The 23,308-nt window shown below is 38.8% G+C and overlaps 1 protein-coding gene and 1 long non-coding RNA gene across 9 annotated transcripts in view; both read right to left on the reverse strand.

The window, feature by feature from the left end:
- Nucleotides 1-4,281: 4,281 nt before the first annotated feature.
- LOC105045395 (uncharacterized) lies at nt 4,282-10,369 on the reverse strand. 3 transcript variants are annotated; one of them, XR_012141572.1, is made up of 5 exons: nt 7,367-10,369; nt 7,101-7,284; nt 6,893-6,992; nt 5,812-6,116; nt 4,282-5,494 (listed from the first exon to the last, which is right to left on the reverse strand). It is a non-coding gene; the product is annotated as an uncharacterized lncRNA (long non-coding RNA). The 3 variants fall into 3 exon arrangements; XR_012141574.1 differs by having other exon boundaries at nt 7,072-7,181; nt 7,367-10,368; XR_012141573.1 differs by having other exon boundaries at nt 7,101-7,181; nt 7,367-10,367.
- An 8,017-nt stretch (nt 10,370-18,386) lies between these two features.
- LOC105045394 (F-box/LRR-repeat protein 4) overlaps nt 18,387-23,308 on the reverse strand; it is a 30,625-nt gene continuing 25,703 nt past the window's right edge. The window contains exons 8-11 of one of the 6 annotated variants that reach the window (XM_073258066.1): nt 20,251-21,767; nt 20,089-20,155; nt 18,876-19,922; nt 18,387-18,791 (exon numbers count right to left, since the gene is read on the reverse strand). In XM_073258066.1, the coding sequence (XP_073114167.1) occupies nt 21,471-21,767 (297 nt within the window). In that variant the 3' untranslated portion in view covers nt 18,387-18,791; nt 18,876-19,922; nt 20,089-20,155; nt 20,251-21,470. Of the gene's footprint in view, nt 18,792-18,875; nt 21,768-23,308 lie in introns of all 6 variants that reach the window. The other 5 variants (XM_073258065.1, XM_073258063.1, XM_073258064.1 and 2 more) reach the window with 5 other exon arrangements.

Here is a 23,308-nt window from a genome sequence, read left to right on the forward strand (position 1 = left end):
TATGCCTCTAGTTCACTGTGCCATATCGAATCCCTAAAATAATCTAAATCTCTAAATCTATAAAAATAATAAAATATAGAGTAATGAGCTAGATAGCTTAGTAAGTAATGATTATCTTGACTAGATAATTTATATGATAATATGAGTTGTAAATATCAAAATACAGTTTATTATTAATCAGTATACAAATATAATCAAATTCATTTTCAGAATATGAATTCAATAATATCAATATCTTTCAAATATTCAAATACATAATCATATATTAAATTTTGAAATCAATCGTATTCAAAATTTGATTCAAAATAAATTTTACTTAACTTATCAATCTTTAACTATAATCATACTTATACCCTATGGTCGAACAAGAATATTACACTTATACCCTATGGTCGAATAAAAATATCACACTTATATCATATGGCAGGACCGAAATACTATACTTATATCCTGTGTCTAGACTGAAATACCATACTTATATCCTATGGTGGGATTGAAATACCAAACTTATACCCTATAGTGGGGTTGGAATATCATATTTATATCCTACAGCCAGTCAAAAATAAAATTATGAGCTCAGAGTACCAATGCATAACCCCCAATTAGCAAGATTCTAAACATAGTCAAAGTGAGAGTCCAAAACTGATTCGTAACATTATTTTCACAAAATAACATATTTCATATTCAAATCAAAATATACAGATATGATTTTAAATCAATAAACAATTATAGTAATAGTTCAAAAAATATTAATTCAAAATTTCATTTCAATTTTCATTCAAAACATATTTTCATGAGATTTATAAATTACATATAAATCAGTTAATAATTTATACAATATTTAAAATAATATAATATAAATAAAAAATCTAGAGAAGATAAATCATTACTTACCTCATATGTGCTCCAACGAATCTATATAACTTCATAAATCTCTTTCAAAATCTAACACCCAACATCGTACTTTTATCAAATTTTTATCATAATTATTTTCAAAATAAAAATCTTAAATCCTCTCAGGCCTGGCTATGCCGTAGCCCTACATTTAATCATTTAATCTAGGACATCAAATTGATCAACTACAAATCAAAGATTATGCTACAATGCTAGGATATAATTGATGATGAAATCTTTTAATGCTCGATCCGATCAAAATGGAGACCAACAAACTATCCAACAATCAATGATCAAAATCCTTTTACCAGGATCTATCAAAGCTATCAGAGTCTTTCTAAGATCCAAAAAATTCTAGAAAAGAGATATAATTCCGAAAGAGACACTTTTAGAGAGAGAAATTTGTAAAGAGAGAAAGTGAGATTTTTTTCTAGAGAGAAAGTAGAAAGAAAGTGGAAAGAGAAAATAATAGAAGCATGTAAAGAGAGAGAAGAGAGAGAAGGAAGAGAGAGAATCTGTATCTCTCTATATTTTTTCTTTTCTTCTCTTTTTTTAATTTTTTTTTCTTTTTTTTCTTCTTTCTCTTTTGGTGGAACCAGAGACTTCCTATTCTCCTTGTTTCTCAGAACAAGGGAGTTTCTCCCTGGTTGTGGCAATGGCCGAGGATGTAGGCAATGGCAGCACAAGTGGGAGACCATAGGTCGGCAGTTGGCTGGCTAGAACCATGCTTAGTGCGCTTGAGAGGATGGAGAGAAGATATTTAAAAGATCAAGGGGCCTTATCTCATTTTTCCAATGATGATTGACTATGGAGATAGAGGAACTATCCGTGATAAAACTTGACAAATTGACGATCAAATCCGTGAACTCTGACGAGCATCCAACGGCCAGTGGTGTGGGATTTCATAAGGGACTTCATCCCTTTAAATAGAGAGGAAAGAGTTGGACTCCTCTCCAGCATCGAATTCCAGCTCCAATTGGGAGTCGCTATTTTAATCGAGTTGATGGCTGTGTATTACAATAAATTTTGTAAAACTCAAAATAATATGATTTAAAAACTTGATAAGTATTGTTATGGTTCTAATAATATAGAGAGCACCAATAGTCCCACATTGATTGTGAGTCAAAGGAGACTCGCGCTTATAAAGAGGAAGAAATTCTTTCCACGTGAGGTGCCTTTTAAAAGGCAAAACCGTAAGGCTCATGGGTCAGAGCGGACAATACCTCACGTGACGGATCAAGCCCCTGTCTACAACAATGACGTGCCAGGTAGGGATCGAGGTCTGCCTCGATTCTCTGGAGCTGAGATCCACCTCAACTGACTGTGGGACTCCTCGGACTGTACACATCGAAATCTCCCATGACTGAGGGACTCTGTTGTGGTTTTAATAATATGGAGGGCGCCAATAATCCCACATTGATTGTGAATCAAGGGGGACTCGCACTTATAAGGAGCAAAAAATTCTTCTCACGTGAGGCACCTTTTAAAGGACAAAACTGTGAGGTCCATAGATCAGAACGGATAATACCTCACGTAACGGACCGAACTCTTATCCGCAACAAGTATCATATGTGTGAATCTAAAAAGCTCAAAAAACTAACAGCCATGTTTATACATATCAGGAGTAATATTAGATATATATGATTTAAAAAGTCGAATACATCTAAAACTGATTAATAATAATTTATTGAAAGGCTGGTCAATTTATTAACAACAAATCTGTTGAATTATGGTTGTTTAAAATAAAGATTGATGCAAATTAAGTAGTAAGAAAACCTAATGGCTTGCTAAGAAAATGTCATATTAACCCAAAGATGTTACATAGTTTAAAATGATAAATATTAACAATAAGAAAAGTACAAGAAAGCACTATGAAAGAAGCATCAATTACAATAAAAAAAAGGGTAACACAAAAGAATTAGAGGACCACAAATAACCTAGGAGAAATCTTGCCAAAATACAAACTTTGGTGGCTTGGAGAAGCAAGGAGGAAGTTATGTGGAGAGAGCAGTAGGGTTGGGCAAATGATTTGAAGTTTATGTAAATATCCAGTCGGCCACAATTTCTATTTGATTGAGGATTCTAATCCATGCATTCTCTATATGGCACCCAGCACCTACCGTCACAGCGATCCTATCCCCAATGAAAGTATGGCTGCCAACCTTAACCAATCTCCCAAACATATTAACACTATAATTGTACATTATGCCGTAGGATTCATCAAAATTTATTTGATGAACTATGGCCTAACAATGAACAGACCTTGCGAAATAACACTTCTGACCGATAAAAACATTAGTTGAAGGTGAGCAAAGCCTTTTTGATACGGAGGCGAGGAAATTTTGGACAAGCTAATCCTGCTTAATTGAGTTGCAAGCTTTTGTTTCTTCTAGCATTGCTCCGCATAACTCATTAAACATCAACAGCCGCCGAAAATATAATCTATAACGATAACCACTTCAACGCTATTAACAAGTCTTCTCTTGAACAAACAAAATGAATACGCTACGGTCCGTTTGCTTCTACTTTTTGTTTTCAGGAACACAACAAAACTAAATAAATAAATAACTAGGACTGACCAGCATGCATGATGATGCCCTTCTGATTTTAAAAATATTTGTGAATTCTTTAGAACTGTTGGAAGCAAAGATGTATCGCTTTCAAAAAGAATTAAAATGAAAACGGAAAGAGAGCTTGTCTACTTTTAAGATGAATTTTGAAAAACAACTAGCTCCACCTAGCTGAAGAATGATCTCAGCTAAATGAGATTAAACCTCTAAGTAATAGTACATGAAATGATACCTCCCCCACCACCAATATGGAAACTATGACTGTATTGTGTAATATTTGCCCCATTTAGAACAAACTCAACACAAACAAATTGATACTTGTAAGGGTAGAGATTGAAACAAATCCCAGAATCACTGAACAATAGGAAAGGCAGCGAATTTTGGCATCTTCCCAAAGTTTTCCACAATATACTCTCCAGAGAAAGCCTGTTAATGTCAAAAGGTTATGGCAAGAAACTAGCAGAGAATAGCCGAAGAAAAATCTATCCACATATTTAAGACCAGAAATTTTTTACTGCATGTGACGATTCCTGAGCACAATGCAAAGATTTTTTTTTTTTTAAATAATTATAGTTACTATTGAGCATAAATATTTTATAATCCCTTGATAGCCATTAACTCAAACGAACTGCTAACCTACCATTGCCAATCGGCCAGCCCAGAGCAGTTTGGGCCATTTTTTGTTTTGCATAGCCAAACTGTCCCAATTTGGCATCAGAATGGTACGGGAGGCCCCGTACCACTCAATTTGGGATGGTATGATGTACCTTGGTGGAAATAAATGACAAGATATAAAGTCATGGTATGTTTCAGAAGATTTTGTACAGGAATAACCATTCCACAAAAATCAGTGAATCAAAAAGTTCAAGTACAATCTAAATACTGTTGCAGAGGAAAATGTTCTCTTTTAATTATATGATGCTGTGAAGTCAGCAGTGAACATGCTTGTCAAAATTGAGCTCAAAAGAATTTTGAGTAATCACATGGTAACTATAGGATAACATCACTTTTCAACAATTCATATAAAAATCAACCAATGGAGCTAAAAGTTTAACAACTATGCTCCACTTGCTAAGAAATCTGATTCCAGACCTATGCAGCAGGATTCTACTTCTACGCCTGCTGAATGAATCTAGCATTATTTTTTAAATAAAAAAAAAAAAAAAGAATAAACAGATGATCCAAGTAACTCATTCTTGTGGATAAACATTCTCAATATGTAATTTTTTTGAAGACGAAGAATTACAAAATTTTCTTTTGTAGAGGGATAACATAAATTCCAGGAGTGACAAGTAGATGAAATGAGTGATACGTAGATGAAATGCTCTAAACTGACAAAGGGATCCTATGGAGTGACTTAAATCTCAACCAGGTTCCCTGCATGCTTGTGGTTGGACCAATGAGATCCATAAATTACCGGTCATAAAGTCAGGAACCAGGTCAGCATCATCATTCAGTGGTTCAGAAACAAAGATGCAACAAGATATGCAACTTAATCCAATTAATGATTCGAAAGAGCACCTGGCAAATGGTCAAACAAAGAGTTGGTCTTTCCATTTTTCAAATTAATCAAGCATCAATTTGTTCCCAAATGCCAATCCTTCTTGCCAAAATTCTTCTTCAACAAGAACAGAACCCAACTTATAACATTAATTTTTTATACCCTCGTACCAAACCATGGAAAGCTCAAGTAGTATCAAACAACTACAGAAGATGATTTCTAGAAGTAAATTTGAGCCACTCCAATGTGGCATAGAGTTTTGGAACGATGTCCTCAAGTGTGAAGACAGTTTGTTATGCGGGCTTTCGGTCAAGTAAGGAAACGGGAGAATGATTAGATTATGTTCTGATTTATGGACTGTTGAAAAGTCCTTGGCCTCTCTGTTCCCTAGCTTACATGAAGCCTGTGATGCCAAGTGCACTGCTAGCTGACGTCTACTCTATTATCAATTGATGCAGCCAAGGCCACGTTTTGACGTCTACATCACCAATTTGCAATCCTTCTAACACTGCTCTGCAATTAACATGACCTGAAATTGAAATAACATCTTGCATTTCATCTTGATCGTACATTGCAGCATTAATAACCTCATGAACTGTAAATAGTATCCACTAATTTCTTTTGTACAGGTATGGCTTCCATGCAGATTTTGAGGTCTGGAGGCAAATTGGAAGAAGAAAATCCATTTGTTTTGATTGCAGATATATTAAAAATATTAAGATCAAGAGGTGTCCCTGATCATGTATTTGTGATGATGGAAGAAAATAGGTAGAGGCTTAATAACTGTATGAGATCTGTATGAACCATTAACAAAAACTGTTAAGAAAAATATGAGATGAGAAATACCCTAGCAGAAAGGACCAACCAAAGGGCACTGAGCTGCTAATAGATGTGCACATTGCTTCTTTGTCAATGGGTCTGGCAGTGCTTTTAGGGGTCTCTGTTATGACAACACCAGCTGCTGAAGCACCTGAAGTGGTTGAAGCGGCAACTGGTGCTGCAACAGGTTTTGCTCTAGCTGAAATGCTTGGCACCCCTATGCTACCCATAATCCAAGAATCCTCCCATGGGGAGAGATGAACTTACAACCACATCAGGATCCTGAACATCACAGCAACTATGTCCCCACAGCATGTGCTACAATAAATGCCCTGTGATATAGAGGAGGGTCAGTGTGCAAACCATTTCAGCTATTGGACAAAGAACTTTAATATAGTGGAATGCAAAATCAAGTTTATCATAACAAATGGAATGGACATATTTAACTAATTTTCAGAATACCAAATTGAGTCTTAAAACAGTAAAAAAATGTAAAAATATGACAACCATAGATGAGTTCCCTTAAAAAGGGCAATAGTAGATGAGGCCCTTGGCAGGTTAACAGGAAAACCATGTCAAATTCAACACATAAATAATTCCAAAATTAAAGAATTATTTTCCCATGCAAGTCTGGCAATAAATAAAATTACCTACTGTATAAGAAAAAAAGGCTGTAGCATCACACAAATCTAAAATGGGTGAATTAATATTTTTTTTATTTCAGTTGCACAAGGAATTTATTTATTATCAGAAAATCACTCTAAACAGAAGAAATAAAAAGAAAAAAAGTGAAGACCATTAACTTCTTTTGTACAACTACACAACAAAAATCCAAGTCAGAAAATTCACTCTAAAATCATTACTTTACATGACCAAATATCTGCAAATATCATGCCAGTTAGACTACATTAATCATCACAAACATTCATTGCTCCACTTGCCACAGGTATTAGACCTAGCTTGGAATCTTTGTTTTTCCTTTCTCTTTCTTTTTTTTTCTTTTTTTGTGAAAGATAATTAATTTAAATGGTATGAAGTGAAGACTGAGAACAGAGAAAAGTGGAAAACACAAATGTCAAGAATCACAACACGGATAGAGTATACTTACAAAGAGGGTAAGGAAAGGGGCATTGAAGGGGAAGGAGGCCTTTAAAAGATCCACTGTCTATCCCACACAATGGACTCAAACAAATGGCTAATCCCCAAACCTACACTCAAAAGCAAACAAATGTAGCCTAAGTGTTTGTACTGCAGGAAAATGGGGAGCAGGATTAAGGTTTGTAATACCACTGAATGGCGCGCTGTAATGGACATACCATATGATACTGGTACCAAATTGATACTCCGTATGGGGGTGAAACCAAGTATCATTTTGCCGAACCAACCCCATACCAAGCCTACGAACAATGTATCAACATGCTATCAGTATGGGGTCTGGTACCAAGAGTGCAAAACTTGGATAGGATACTAACATCTTTAACATGAAGACCACGAGGCAGCCTACATACTCTCATCGTTACACCATTGTATCCATGAAATGAGTCATATTCTAAAGAAGCATAGAAAATAAAGAGAATCTTACCTTGAAGAAGCATCAAGCATTCTTACACAAAGCCCAACCACAGTTTAGCAATGTTACTTGGAATCGTGAATCTGAGGCAAGAATAACATGTTGAGAAGTATCAACTAGCGGACATGTGTTAGACTCAGCAATACACCCTAGACATGGGGATTTTTTTTCACATAATTAATGTAGGTCAGAGTCTTCCAACCAAAAATCTCATGCAGCAATGTTAAGAGTCCAAAGAGAAGAAGGATGGAGGCTAGATAAAGATTGGACAGACCTGAGTTTAAAGTTGAGTTTGGTGGCTGGTCGGATGATGTAGCTGATTGGTGGGGTTTAGGCTATGCTCATTCGAAATCAGGATTGGTAGCTGGTCTGGTGTGAGGCTAGCCAATAGAGCTTTAGGCACTCCTCTTCAAGGTCAAGGTTGTTGGCTGGTCTAAATCAGGGTTGGACAACAATGCTTCAGGTAGTCCTTTTCAGGCCCAAGGATGGTAGCTGGTCCGGTGTTGGGGCTAGTGCCGAAACTTCGGACAAGCGACAATGTAGGATAGAGATCAGGAGGAGAAAGATAAAGAAGTAGGGTAGGGGAAGCATTTCACACTTAACCTTTGGAAATGAAGGGGCGGACTGTGGGGAGAGAGAGGGAGCTGGTCAAAATCTTACTTGATTTTAAATCAAGACTTGCTAGCAACTCACAAATTTCACATGAAATATTGCTTAAGCCGATATGGAGCTTTTGAAGGACCTTATTTTTAAATATGGAAGGAATTCAAATGCTCCACATCAGCTATGTAAATATTTTCTTGGGAAAGTTCTGTATCATTGTGAAGTATGAACTATTTTATTTGTTGATATTTTAGGCAAAAGACTCAGCTCCTTATAGAAGACTCCAACCACCACCGCTGTGGTAGCCCGATTGGAACGAACCTTAGCATCCGTTCCTCGCATCGGCCTGAGCGGGTGTGCTTGGATGCGGCATCTGGTCCTCCGTGTACTGAGGTGGGGCTAGGGGTGATGTGCTCACCCAATCCGGAGTCTCCCCTCGGATATGGTGGGGAGGGAATTGTGTTGTTGCTCCCCATATCGAATATTCACTCAGCGGGGTGGGGGCTCTCATGGTCATACTCAAAAGGGGTTGCTATGTCGATTGCCTCCCCCCCTTCAATTTCTTGTAGAACACTCTAACTATTTAGTAGAATATCATTTGAAATTGCTAGGGAGAGGGTGCTCTTATGTTATTCCAGTGAGGGTGCTTTTACTTTATTCCAGTGAGGGCAAAGTTGTTTTGAAAGATAAAAAGTTCGCTCGTGAGTGGTTGTGAGCACTGTGTCTTGATTTTCATGTCCCCTATAGAGCATTTCGTCAAGCAGTTTGTGGGCGTTTAGAGGGATGGAGAGGAAGCCTGGAAGCGGTGGCGAGGGTGGCCAATCATCTGCTAAATCTGGGAGAGGAGGCCGGTCATGGGCGAAGGTGGTACAGGGAGGTCCAAGGTAGCCAATGTGGACATCGCACATAATATCTGAGGAAGAGGTGGAGAGGCTTCAATGCTATTTCACCAAAGTCCTCGAGTTCTTGGAGGATAAAATGGCGGCATCCCAGAGGAAATGGGAGAACATCCCTATCTTTGTCCGTAGCCTCAGCCGGCAAGTGCCGTTTGACTAGGTGGCGAAGGAGGTGAAGGAGTAATGTAAGCTTGAGTATGACCTAGGGACCTTTGCTATAGCAGAGGATCATTATCTGCTCCATTTTCGGTCAACTTAAAGGATGCATATGGTTTGTTGGCAGCCAACTCCTTGCTATAGAGCCTTGGATCGTGGATTTTGTGCCGGGGCCTAATACGGTTCGCCAGACGGTGGTGTGGCTTAGACTCCTCGAGCTGCCCATTGAATATTGGAAGCAAGAGAATGGCCATCGACACCGGCAAATCTTTGAAGCCCAGTATCCTGATCAGAGGATTGAAAGGTGTTTTCTAGCAACTATTTGTTTTTGATAACATCCCCACCATCTGCTACCTCTGCAGTCGGTTGGGACATTCCGACGAGGCATGCCGTTTTCCGCAAGCAGAACCGAGCTTGAAAGGGATTGATTGCCCCCTACGACCCAAGAACTTCATGGAGTCTTGAGTTCGATGCAAGGAGCTAGAGGTGACATCAATGATGGTGGTAAAAGGGGTGGTGCTGCCGGCAGATGATCTTGATGATATCTCCCAGGTGACCGGTGGCCACCCTCGGCTTGGTCCTTCGATTGTGATAGCCCGAATCTGACAACCGAGGGCGCCAAGGGTGGAACCGAAGTCTAAGGAGGCTGAAGTGCATCCTAAGTCGACTGGCCCTAATTCGTCTTCATTCTAGCTGAGTTCACCAAGGGACACCTCAGATTCGGCCGGCTTACCACTTGACTTGGATGGATGGCAGAAGCCGACGAAGATGGCTCAACACAGATCTCCGAACAAGGGCTCAACGAGTGGTGAACTCGGGCGAGCGAGCTTAGTAGACTCAGAATGGGTGAGTGGGCCTTTTCAAGTGCTGATGGATCTTGGCTCAGTGGATGGGGACATGGGTCTAGGCCAGGATGGTGGGCTAAGTCCACAGGACTCAGTTGTGAACGAGGCAGACTCGTTAAGCTGAAGCGAGCCAAAAGTCCATCCAAGCGGACGGACCATTATGATGGGAGCCCATCGACTGTAGGGTTTGTAGTAGGTCAGACCAGAAATGGCTCGCATGCCCAGATCGGCTCGGAAAACATACTAACATTATACAAGGGGTATATGGTATACCCATTACACAATTGACATGGAAAACAGTTGAATTATAAGAAGGATTACTTCTTATAGGAAGCCTCGACATATTAACATTCAACAAATATTATTAAAATGGTGGAGCACCGAGCATGCTATTTTACTTAAGAAATACTAAAATCTGAATATGAAATCACCATGAAACCTCTGCAAATTGATAGAATTTTGAAATATATGTGTATGAGGAAATTACCAGCAAAAAAAAAAAACAAAAAAAAAAAACAAACTTACATTACCCTGTGATACATAGAAGATTAAGTAGAAGGGAAGAGAAGCTACATTCCTCTCCAACTGAATTCCACAATCAGATCTGGTATACAATCTCTCATATGCTTTAGACTGTTGACAATCAACAAAAGATAAAAGAAGAATGTAATAACTACCTTTACTATGCAAAACCAGTGGCCACAACATAAACTTGTCACCTTCGTCTCTGTTAGTATATGGTAGTATAATGTGGCAAGTGATTGAATCATCAATCCAAGAATCTGACGTCTGAACCTTGAACTGACTGACTTAAGCAGATTCCAAAACCATATGCAGAGCCTTACCAGATCAAGGAAACCAATTATGTTATTGATAATAATATTACATGTCATTAAAGCTTACAAAGTGCATGTACCAGATTTTTCACCAACAGATGATATATCATCTAACTTGAATAATAAATTATACAAAGATCAATTTTCAAAAACCAAAATTTGTTTAGATGTGAAAAGTCCTAAGAAAATAGATAACTACAACCAAGTTTCGGTGACTTAAAACCGATTCCTATGCCAGCTGGCAGTACGAGTCGATATGCTCCCGTACCAAACCATATTGGACTCGAACCAATAAAAAAATGAGGGAGAACCGAGAAGGAAAAGAAAGAGAGATAAAGAGGGGAGGGAGGGGGAGGGAGAGGGAGAGAAGGAAAGGAACGCTAGCAGATATACTGACAGTGGCCATCGAAGGGCTATCGAGAACTCTGAGGCTTCGCAATCCTCAATGAGAGGAGATTAGAGAGAGATAGAGAGAAAGGGGGAAGGGAGACAAATGGAGGGAGGAGAAGGCGGCGAGGAGTCATCAAAGGGCCACCGCATAACCGCTGTGGCCGTCGGACGGCCAAAATCGACCCTACAATGCCGCAGGTTTGAAACAAGGCCGATATGCCCTTGTTCATCGCCACCTTCCCCTCTCTCTATTTCTCTCCCTCCCCAATGCCGTCCCCCCCCCCCGCTCTCCCCCTAACTCTCTCTCTTTGATCTCCTTTCATGGAGGCTTGTGGAGCCCTGGACGCCTTGGCAGTCCTCCGACAGCAGCGAGCTACCGCTGGCCACCACCGATCTTTCCCTCTCCTTCACTCATCTCCTTTCTCTCTTCCTCTCTTTCTGATGAGAATCGAAAATTCTGCACCTATTTTAGTCGAAACGTTGTAATTTAAGAATTATAGGATTTTGAATAATTGAAAATTTTTACTTTATTTTCATCTTAGAGAAATTTTATTTTATTTCCATCTTAGAGAGATTTTATTTTGTTTCTATCTTATATGAGAGATTTTATCTCATTTCCATCTTAAAGAGATTTTACTTTGTTTTCATCTTATATGAGAGATTTTATATCATTTTCACATTGAGAGAAAATCTTGTCTCCATCTTAGAGAGATTTTATCTTGTTTCTACCTTATTTGAGAGATTTTATCTTATTTCCATTTTAAAGGGATATGATTTCCAGTTTTATTAGGATATGATTTTATTTCCATCTTATTTGAGAGTCTATTTAAAGACTCCTATTGTATTGAAGGAGACAACTTGGAACGACAATTTAAAAATTCTAAAGTGGGCTATTTTTCTTTCTCTTAACTTCTTTATTTTTCTTTGGCTGTTTTTTCTTCTTCTTGATTTCTTTATTTTTCTTTCATTTTATTTTTCTTTCCTATTTGCTATCTTGATTTTTTTTTGTGCCGCTTAAATTGGTATTAAAACCCTGTCAGATCAATTTCTACGCACCATGCAAATTGCTCCGAGGTAATTAGTATCGTCTCGTATAAGGTACGGTTCCTTCATTAAATCTCATGACTTCTTCAAATTGTGGGTAGCTTCTACGAATGTTTAGGTCTTTTCTTTATTTCATATTTCCTTAAAAAAACCAAGAAGAATCAGAATCATTTGGTTGGCTTCATTTTGTTCACTTTTTGTTTTAGTAGCTCAATTATATCACATCACCTCTTTGATATTGCACGAGTTAGAAACATAGGCACTGCATTTGACTTTACATTCCTTATTGTGAGCATTGTGGTTGAATTTCTCGATGATTATAGCATATATCACTTTTGTCCTTGCCCTTGCTACCATGACCATTGGCAATTTGAAAGATGCTTATTCCATCATAAAAAAAGAGCTTGAATCAGTTAAAAATACCTAGACCATATTCCAAAAGACTTTAAACCAAATATGCTAGTCATTAGACCGACTTCAGACTGAGCTTAATGAGCTTTGTACTAATCAGGTTGATTACCGCATGGACATCGCTAATCTCATCGATCAACAGATCGAACGCCAACTGTCCCTGAGAGAGTCAAGACTGGATAAATATTCTATAGAAGATGACCATGCTAGTAGTCAACCCATTCATCAATCTTTTCTCTAGACTCTTAAGCCAACCGATAGTCCGAATCATGTCTTGCAGACTAGTCAGTCCTTTCAGATACTTCCAATTACCTACCATTGCATAAATAATTTTCAAAATCCTCATAATCGTAAGGCTCCTCCAGTTTACATAGCAAAAGCTAAGGATGATGAGTACCATGGAAATGACTATGAGGGAGAAGTGGAACCACCTATTTCCCCATCTAGATGTCATGAGCAACCTACTAGGTATGCTAGAGGTCCTAGGCACTTTAGACCCTAAGATCAACAACTTAGGCCGTATCCACCTAGATGTGAGGAGTTTGAAGAATCACCTAAAGGAGTTAAGATTGATGTCGCTTCCTACAATGGTAGGTTAGACCCAGATGCATTCTATGATTGCTTACAGGACCTAGAGGCTTATTTTGAGTGGTACCACATGTCAGATGCATCTCGTGTCCACTTTGCTAAAATGAAGCTTGTAGATTTTGCCAAGAGGTATTGGTAGATAACTCAAAGGGATCTAGAACGATTAGGACATCTACCTATAGTCCTTTGGAAGGAGATGAAGTCAATTTTGTGAGAAGTATGTTCCCACTTACTACAAGAGTCAGTTATTGGACCAATGGTATACTCTTAGATAAGGAACCATTAGTGTCACTGACTATATGGCTCGTTTTGAGGATTTACAATTAAGGTGTGATGTTTCTGAAGAGCTATAGAAGCTGGTATCTATGTTTGTTAGTGGTCTAAGAGTCGGCTTGAAAAGAGAGGTTTCTTTGTATTCTCCTAAATCTGTAGGGGATGCCTACCACAAATCCTTAGAGATTGAGAAGTTTCATAGGACTTTCCCTCAAAGAAGAGGAGTTTCCTTTTTCGATGAATCTAGATAGTCTAGGTCTACCTTTGTCAATCGCACTAAGGATATTTCACAGCTATTGCCTTCTCATACGAATCATAGTCCTACCTCAAGTATGACTGCTAATCAGCAACCCACAATCATTAGGATCTGAGACTTTGCCCCAATGATATCTCATTCAGTTAGTTCTTCAAATATAGAGTGCCATTATTGTCATAATAAGGGCCATATAGCTGCTCGATGTCCACATCATACATTGACCATAAGAATTGAAGGTGAGGAAACTTCACATGATGGCTCCATAGGAGACTTTAACCCTCTAGTGCCAACTACTTCAGAGGAAGAGTATGAGGAGAATTGTGAGGATTTAGGAGAGCATGTTCATGTCATAAGATGTACCATCACCACTCCTGCAGATTCTGAGGCATGGAAACACACCAGCATTTTTCATACGTATGCCCAATGTGGGAATAAAATCTGTAAGCTTGTCATCAGTGGGGGTAGTTTCATGAATGTTGCGTCTAAGTCTACCATTAGTAGATTGAAGCTCAAGTTTCAGCCTCATCCTCATCCTTATAAAGTTGTCTAGGTAGATAAAACTTTACTTTCTGTTAGTGAGTGTTGTCTATTGCCAATTCAAATGGGAGGTTACTTTGAGATTATGTGTGATGTATTATCCATGGAGGTTGCTAGTGTCTTGTTAGATCAACCTTGGATTTATGATATAGATGCTCATAACTTTGGTAGGAAGAATACCTATGTTTTCATGCATAATGGTAAGAAAATTAGGTTAAATCCTGCTAAGTCTAGTGAGTCCCAACCTGCAAAAAGGGATGAGAGTCCTCTTCAAACCTTTAGTCAGAAAAACTATCACATCTTAACTCATAGAAAATTTGAAAAAGAGAGTTGGAAGCCTGAAGTAATGTTAGCTGCTATTCCTAGAGGTGAGATCCACTTGACTTCGAACTCTCAAGATAACCCACCTCCTAAGATTGAGCAATTGATGAAGGAGTTTAAGGATGTGACCCTAGAGGACATACCAGATGGTCAAACAGAGATTGTAAACCATAACCTTGATGATTTACTTAAGTGTCCGATTGGCGATAGATCTGGTACATGGGATTTGTCATTGCCTACGATGGAATTTGCCTATAACAGCGTAGTGAATCGATCTACTGACAAGAATCCTTTTGAAATTATTTATGGCCTTAATCCTCGTCAACCCATTGATCTTGTTCCTTTACCTATGGACAACTGTATTTTTGAGCCTGCCACCTCTTTTACTCAACATATTCATGATATTCATGCCAATATTCGGCAAAAAATTATCATGAGCACTTAGAAATATAAACTTGCTGCTGATGCTTATCGTAGGAACGTAGAATTTGATGTGGGTGACTATATGATGGCTCGTATTCATCCAGAATATTATCCTAAATATTTGTTCAAAAAATTGCATACTCGAGCTATTGGTCCCTTTTCCATCCTTCGTAAACTTGGACCTAATGCTTATTATTTAGAGTTACCTTCTAATTTGAAGTTTAGTCCAATTTTCAATGTTGCGAACTTATTTTCTTATCAAGACATATTCAAGCCTTCTACTGTGTCTGCAGGTGTTCCTACTGATTGCATTACTTCATCTTCAATGTCAGTCCCAGTTCTCCCTCTACTTTCATCATCCTCATCAGACCGCATTGAGCGCATTATCACTGACGAGGTTGTTGCTTCTGCTTATGGTGGATTTCAAAGATTTTTGGTTAAGTGGCAAGGCCGATTGGATTCAGATGCTACTTGGATTCATGAGGATGAGTTACACCGCATTGATCCAGATCTACTAGAGGCCTATCGTAATTTTTCGTCAGAGGTGAGTTCTTTCTAGCCAAGAGGAAATGATGAGAATCGAAAATTCTGTACCTATTTTAGGTGGAGACATCATAATTTAAAAATTATGAGATTTTGAATAATTAAGAGATTTTACCTTGTTTCCATCTTAAAGAAATTTTATCTTATTTTTATCTTAGAGAGATTTTATCTCGTTTTCATCTTAGAGAGATTTTATTTTGTTTCCATCTTATATGAGAGATTTTATCTCATTTCCATATTGAGAGAAAATCTTGTTTCCATCTTAAAAAGATTTTATCTTGTTTCCATCTTATTTGAGAGATTTTATCTTGTTTCCATCTTAGAAAGATATAATTTCTACTTATTCGGATATAATTTTATTTCCATCTTATTTGAGAGTCTATTTAAAGACTTCTATTCTACTGAAGAAGATAGCTTGGAATGACAACTTGAAAATTCTAAACTTGGTTGTTTTTCTTTCTTTTAACTTCTTTATTTTCCTTTAGCTGTTTTTTCTTCCTCTTGATTTCTTTATTTTTCTCTCATTTTATTTTCCTTTCCTATTTGCTATCTCGATTTTTCTAGGTGCTGCATCACTTTCCTTCGTCTTCACTTTATTTCACTAACATTCCGAATCGAACACCTGAACCGCATCGATTGGCTGCCAATATGGATTGGTACACCCCAAACTGGATAGCTCGAGGTGGTTCAGCATTCCATGACTACAATAGTTATGGCCTCAACAATATGCGGTAGCCTCGAACAAAAAACCCAAGATTTTTAGAATTGAAATAAAAGATGTATTTCTTTATCAAGGAAATGAGAAGGCCAATGTATGCTTGAGAGTATCCTCACATCAGAACAGCATGCTTTTGGGCTTCAACTTGACTAGTTAAAGCGCATATTGATAGACAAATATCAAAGCTCATGGGCTTGAGGATGCAAAAGCTACTCCAAAAACTAACACATGATGAACTAAGTCACCACCATAAGTTAACTCTAAGTTAAGTGCAGTTGAAGAGAAATGAGACAAAGGGAAGGCAAAACAACAGTAAGGAAAAGAAATATAAGCGGTGCTTTTAAAAGGTAGGTGCACAGGCAATATTCGATATGCAAGCTGCATATGTGGGTACATGTGCAGTTACTTTTTTAATTGTTTAAAAATAAATATAATACATTAATAAAATAATTATAACAACTATAGAAATAATTTCTTTGATGGGTAACAGCTATATTAATAACAACAACAACTAACACTAGGTGCTTATTGCTTACTACCTAATATCTATGAGCAATAATTATAATAAAACCACATTGTAATATTATTACTCATCATATCAAGTCCACCTGAAACCCACATCAAATGTAACCATCAGCTTGAACCCACTTCATTTGCATGTGCCCATATAAGAGTGGGTGATATATGTTGCTCTTGAATGTTAAGGAGCCTCACTTATGCAGCCATACAATACAAAATAACTTAAATATTTGGTCATGCAATTCAAATTTGACTATCTTTTTGGTCCATTTATTGTATGAACATATATAGTAACTGCATATAGGCAACCGGTGTGGTCAATGGACCGCTACACATATGCGGGCACATATGTGGACATATACACTGCATTTTAGAACACTTGAATATAAGAAACAAAATTCCTTTCGATTTAGAATGAAAATCGAATGGTAGTTCTTATTTTTGGAGTAAATATTAGAAAGAAAGTTTAACAATAGTAAGATTTATAGTCATTTATATTGATGATATCCAGATCTGTTAGTTCTGTTATGGAGATTACTTAACACACTTACAGCAAGTTCTACAAAACCTTTAGAAACAAAAGATAAGCACATCGATCTCATGAAATATATGTCATCATACACCTAATGATTCTCGGATAATAAGTCAGATGAAGTCAAAGCAGTGAAAGTGAATTCAACATCATGGCTCTATATAACAAGTAATGGTGAATCTAAAGTTTCAATTGGTCAGCTTTGAAAGCTAGTCCAATTATAATAGCTCCCAAAACAAATTGTATTATATAGGATACTCTCTGGTTGGTTTAACATTAAGGATAAGAATTATTTGTTCTGAATCTATTTTACCAAGTGAAATATGATCTGAAATTCATTACAGTAAGATGAAACTATGAGGGAGGAAAAATAAATGAAAAAAAGGAACTCATAAAACAAGATGAAAGGAATACATTGGAGGAACCTGTTTTCCAAAGTTCCATGCAATAAACTTACCAAAGCAGACAATAGGTACATGTACATCTCATACATGTACTAGTACCAAAAAAGGACCCATTTGAAAAATGGAAAGGAAAAAAAAAAGGACCATTTGAGAAATGGGAACAAAAAAAAAAAAGAAATAAGTAAAAACACATGGAACCAATGCCTCTGACAAAGAACTGCTATTTAGAAGCAGAAGAAAGGAGGGGATAAGTCTATCCTGCTTTTAAGAAAGGCAAATCAGGCCTCTCTGTGACATATAACATCTATTTGAAGGTTTGGATAACAGCCAGCGATTTGCGATTGTCTCGTTAGAACTGCCATGAAATAACAAGAACAACAGCTGTTATTTGACATCCTCACTGTTCATCTAGTAATTTAGTTTCTTAAGATTCAGAAATCTCTATGCCAGCTGAAAAAATAATTTCCTAAGAACTCCAGTGACTAGATTCTCCTCCTATTTCTTCTTTTCCTTTTTTTTCCTTTTCTGTCTGTGTGTGTCACCGATCAGCTAATTGGGTAGACAGATAAAATGACCAGTTTTTTTCCTTTTCAGATTGGTACAAGAACTAGGTTTGATAATTACATTAAAATACAGAATATTTGAAGTACCACGATTTATTACAACAGGCAAATGATTATTTCTCAAGTAGAGAGTAATCAAGGAAGTGCAACATTCTATTCATGCACCAACTAGTATATGAACACAAATCCGACAATAAAAATCCAATCTTTGCAAGAGAACAATTATTTGGTAGTTAGTAATCATTATATCTACAAGTTTTTCCTGCAGCATTTCCCATTTTACCTCCTGTCTCCTAGTAATAGAGCCTTTTCGCTCCATAGTTCATAATGTGAAGAAACTCCAGCAGTCTTGTGACATACATAAGCACGTTAAACTCATCACTACAAACCCTAATAAAATCAAAGAGAGGATCCTGCACGCCCCACGACTGACTTTTTCTCCCTCTCAGCGAAAGCGGAAGCCAACACGGCATCCGTCGGCAGAAAGAGTTTGCACGGTTTACCCAAGATTCACCGCGGCGGAGCTCTCATTCTCTTTTTCACAAGCCAATCGCCACCCTCTCCACCACCGGAAATCTCCTGGCAAAAATGAATAAAATCCGATCTGGAATTCAGCAAAGAGGTGAGAATCTAAAGAAATAAAAGATTTGGATTTGGGGATACCTGGAGAAGACGACGGCATCTTGGGGTGGAGGATCCAGAGCTGCAGCATCTTGCAAACTTGCATAGATCCCGAGAGAGAGAGAGAGAGGGGCATGGAAACAGGGTAGCGCATAAGTTTGCATGGAACGAACCCAAGAGACGGCTCACGAGGACAAGCGCTTGCGATGAGAACAAATGGATATGGCATCAATATTATATTCAGTATTGTTTGCTTTCTTTAATGTACCCATTTATTTATTTTTTTTATTTATTTATTTATTTATTTATTTATTTATGTATTTAGTTATTTATTTATTTATTTTATTTATTTATTTATTTATGTATTTTTGTGTATTTGGTGGTGGTAGTAGATGTTCGTAAATAATGAGCGATGCAATGTACAGGTAACTAGGCGAGATTTGAACTTCACTTTGGTAAAATAAAGTCTTTGATTTATTTGAAACAAGTGGTATTCTTTGTGCAATATTATGGTCATTGTTGGCCATTATAAATTATGACTTAATAGCAAAACTATTTGATGTCTTGTTCTTAATTTGTAATTTCAAGCCCCAAACAAGCACATATGCATATATACATGTTGAATTTTTTGGTAACCACACATGTTGATTACATTTATCCATTTGAGCGCTTCCAGTCCTCTTTCTTCTGCGCTATGAACTTGTCCGACGCTTCATTTATGTCAGGAGCAACAAACGGATTTGGCTGTTTAGGTCTCGGACCCCTCGGTGGTTTCTTTTCTGTCTCCCCATCCTTAGCTGCTTGTGGCTCCCCCACATTGCCGCGTTCCCCCATGGACGCCTTCTTGCCCCACATATCCTTCACATTCTTTTCTTCTCTCAGCTCTGTGCCATCCCTAATAGTAATAGACTTCTTTCGTGGCTCCACTGTGACTACTGTTGGAGGCACAAGCCCAGCCTCATCATCCTCTTTGTAGACAGTATCCTCATCCTCTTTGTAGAGGGTAACCGGAACCTGGAATTCCTTGTCCTTCCATGTAGAAGGGCTCGTTTCCTTTGGGATGGTAGCATTTGTTCTTCCCTGGCTAACCTGTTTGAATCTAACAAAAGAAAAATTCTTCACAAGAAAGTTGAAGAGCCTGCGGCAGATGTCAACAGGCTTTGCTGGGCCATTGTTCCTTTCCATTCCTTAAAAGTTAAGAGATAAATGACGAGGGAAAGGATGAAGGAATAACAGCGAACAGGAGGAAGCTCACCTGGGGCGCCAAGGGTTGGTGCCAATGGACACACGTACTTGGAGACCTTGCATGGCAGGCAAGGATGCTTTATGCAAAAAACGAGCTAGCGTCAAGATGAAGCAGATGACGGGGACAAGAACAAGAACAATCAAAAGCTTGGAGAATACATTCCTTTCTTACCGCTCCCCTCCACAGAATTCCTGCGTTTATAGGTTTTAGCTTTGTAGGCTCGCCTAACGCATTCCCACACACCGATTGAAGGTGGAAGCAAAGAACTGTTTGCATGATGGAGAACGGATAGGATTCCATATTTCATCCAGTAATAGAACAAAGGGATTAAGTACTGCTATTTAATAGCCATAATCTTCATGCCAAACAGAAAGAAAATATACACCATTCTATCTACTGACAGCAATCATGTTCCTCGTTGGCACCTTTATTCCTTCAGCTGTTTCTTGTCCCTCTCACTAATCCAGAGCAATTGCGCAGTGACGTCGGAACCTACAATTAGATCACAACGCATAGTCCACTCCGCTGCACAACAAGTCTCCACCAAGTCTCCACTCCGCTGCACAACAAGTCTCCACCAAGTCTACTGAGAAAAAGAGACATCCCGTCACACCGAAACCCCTGGCTTGTAGCATGCAAGCTTGGAATCTGTTCTACAGCCAAGTTACGTAGGTCAGGCCAATCAATATCAAAGGTATTCAAAATCCAGCCACCAACCCCACCTTGTGGTGGAGTACCTTGACCTGACTTCTGAAGCTAAAATATACATTCTCCAATAAGTGCTGCTTTTGAACGATTCCATCCACTGAAACCACAGATTTGCCTGATCCAATTTGCCATAGAGGTTCCTTTATACAATGAGAATCCTCATAATAACCGATGTTCAGAACATTATTGAGTGTACAACACAACAGAGTACTATAAAATATATAATAACACAATAAAGAAATAGAAGAGTCCTTTACATTCTTCACTACAATGAATTGGCTTCAAGATTTACTGCCTCCTTTAAAACACCAGCAAATTAAAAGGTGCTCAACTCACAGCAGCAGAGAGGTGTTGGAAAAGTCACTTATCTTTCAGATGGATATGCTATGGTTGGAACTAGAACCTCAACACAAGAGAAACCAGTACCGATCCAGCTCTCCAGTTGGCCCATGACTTGGTCCAGGCAGGACCCTCTGCATCTTGCTAAAGGCGGAGACTACAACAACCAACCATAAAATCCATGGATCAATGAAGAAGAAGAAGGGCAGCCGATTTTTCCCTTCTCAAACAGGACATTATGGTGGTATACCCTGAGATACTAGAAGACATGTGACCTCCAATTGACCTTTTACTTGTAAACAAGGACCTTGTTGGTGGTGCCAAAAACCAAAAAAGTAAACTAGCTAAAGATCCACGCAGAGGAAAGATAAAACCGATGATGCTCTCCGCCTTGTTCTCTCACTCACCTTCCACTTCTCAACCAGGACTTTCTTGATGTGGGAACAGCTTGAGACAATGGTAGCAACTCCAGCAGCTGTTACAAGCGGACAGTAAACCATATGACAGGTCTCAAGCCTAGTGCATCCCCTAACAAGGTGGCGTAAACCAACATCCGTTATTTGCCGACAGTGGGATAGCACAATATCTTTTAGCAGATGGCATCCATCACCTAACTCAGCCAGTGCCATGTCCCCAATATTCTGCAAAAAATAGGGCAAAGTGTATTACGCACAACAGAAGTGTATAAAGGTGTAATCACAAAATGAATGCCGATACATCTAATTTCCTGGCACAAGCAGTAATGAGAAATTTTTGCAGCATACACTCAGAATATTAAGGTTCAGTTCCACACAAAAATGTCTTTACATTAGATAAAGTTAAACCGAAAAAGAATGCTGATCTGCATTGTACATTCAGGTGGCCTATGTGTCTCTACATGTAGAGTCAGTCTGAGAGCGAAGAAAATGGAAGAACTTTAGGGAATGGGAGTCAGACCAATACCAGAATCCCAAAGTATTTTGTGTACAAAAATCACCTTTCTAGATGGATTTCATATCAATCGAAACTTCTGCAGGCTATTGGCCTTTCATCTTCTCAGCCAATGTTTCTGCGACTAGGGTATCCATGCATACTTGAAAAGAAACTCCCAGCATGCATAGGAAAAAAATAATGTTCATGTGCTGGTTAGGCTTTTTAAGTCATTCAGCCTGACATAACAATTTCTAGAATCACAAGCTTTCTGCAATTAACAACTTTGATATGCAAATGATGACAGATACCAACATATAATATACAGAGCTATCAAATGGACAACGTCATTGTGAGAAGCTCATGTATGGCTCTAAATCTGGCCAGATTTTGACTTGCTCCAATGGTAAACAAGCTGAACATGAGCAAGGTTTTCGAACAAAAGATAACCAAGTCAAACATGAGCTATGTCTCATATCAAAGTCCACAGAACAAGTACTGAGACCCGTGCTGGCTGGCTGGCAGTATGAGTCAGTACAAGGTCCGTACCAGACCGGACCAGCACAAACCGACACAGAAGCGAAGAAAGGAATGGGGAAGGAGGAAAAGAAAGAAAGAGGGGAGGGAGGGAGAGGATGACCGGAGGAGACGCCGGTGGTGGCTACAAGCGGACCGTGGGCACGCTCGGAGGGCCGCCAAGGCCTCTGTTCCTCCACCGAATCACAATCGAGAGAGAGATAGAGAGGGGGGGAGGGGAAGCCAGAAGAGAGACCGCCGCATGGCGAAATCGTGGCCTGCGGCTCCGTGGGCATGAAACAAAGGCTTTCGCCCTGTTTCACAGGATTTTTTTCAAAAACTCCAACCACAATGAAGCCGGCAAACCTATTGCCGACTTCACTATTCATCATCGTTTTAAAAAAAATACGATAAATAAGAGCAGTCGCCCCTATTCCACACTTGCGGCTCTGTCCATGCCCTTTTCCGCTGCCCAATGGCCATGGCAACCACCCGGCATTCTCTCAATTGACTGCGCCTCCCTTCGGTACCCTCTCTCTATCTCTCTCAATTAAATGAGAACCATAGAGGCGTCCGCAGCCCTCCGACGACCTCGACAGGCCACCATCGGCCCTCCGACGGTGGCATCCCCTCTTTCCCTCCCCTCCTCTCTCTCCCTCTCTCTTCCTCTCTTTCCCTCCCTTGTCTGATGTTCTGATTCAGAAGGTCAAATCATCTTTGTTTGCAGTCGATACGGCTCGAAATGCCCGGAACCATC

This window comes from Elaeis guineensis, chromosome 5 (genome assembly GCF_000442705.2).
Source record: "Elaeis guineensis isolate ETL-2024a chromosome 5, EG11, whole genome shotgun sequence".
NCBI classification, from domain to species: Eukaryota; Viridiplantae; Streptophyta; class Magnoliopsida; order Arecales; family Arecaceae; genus Elaeis; species Elaeis guineensis.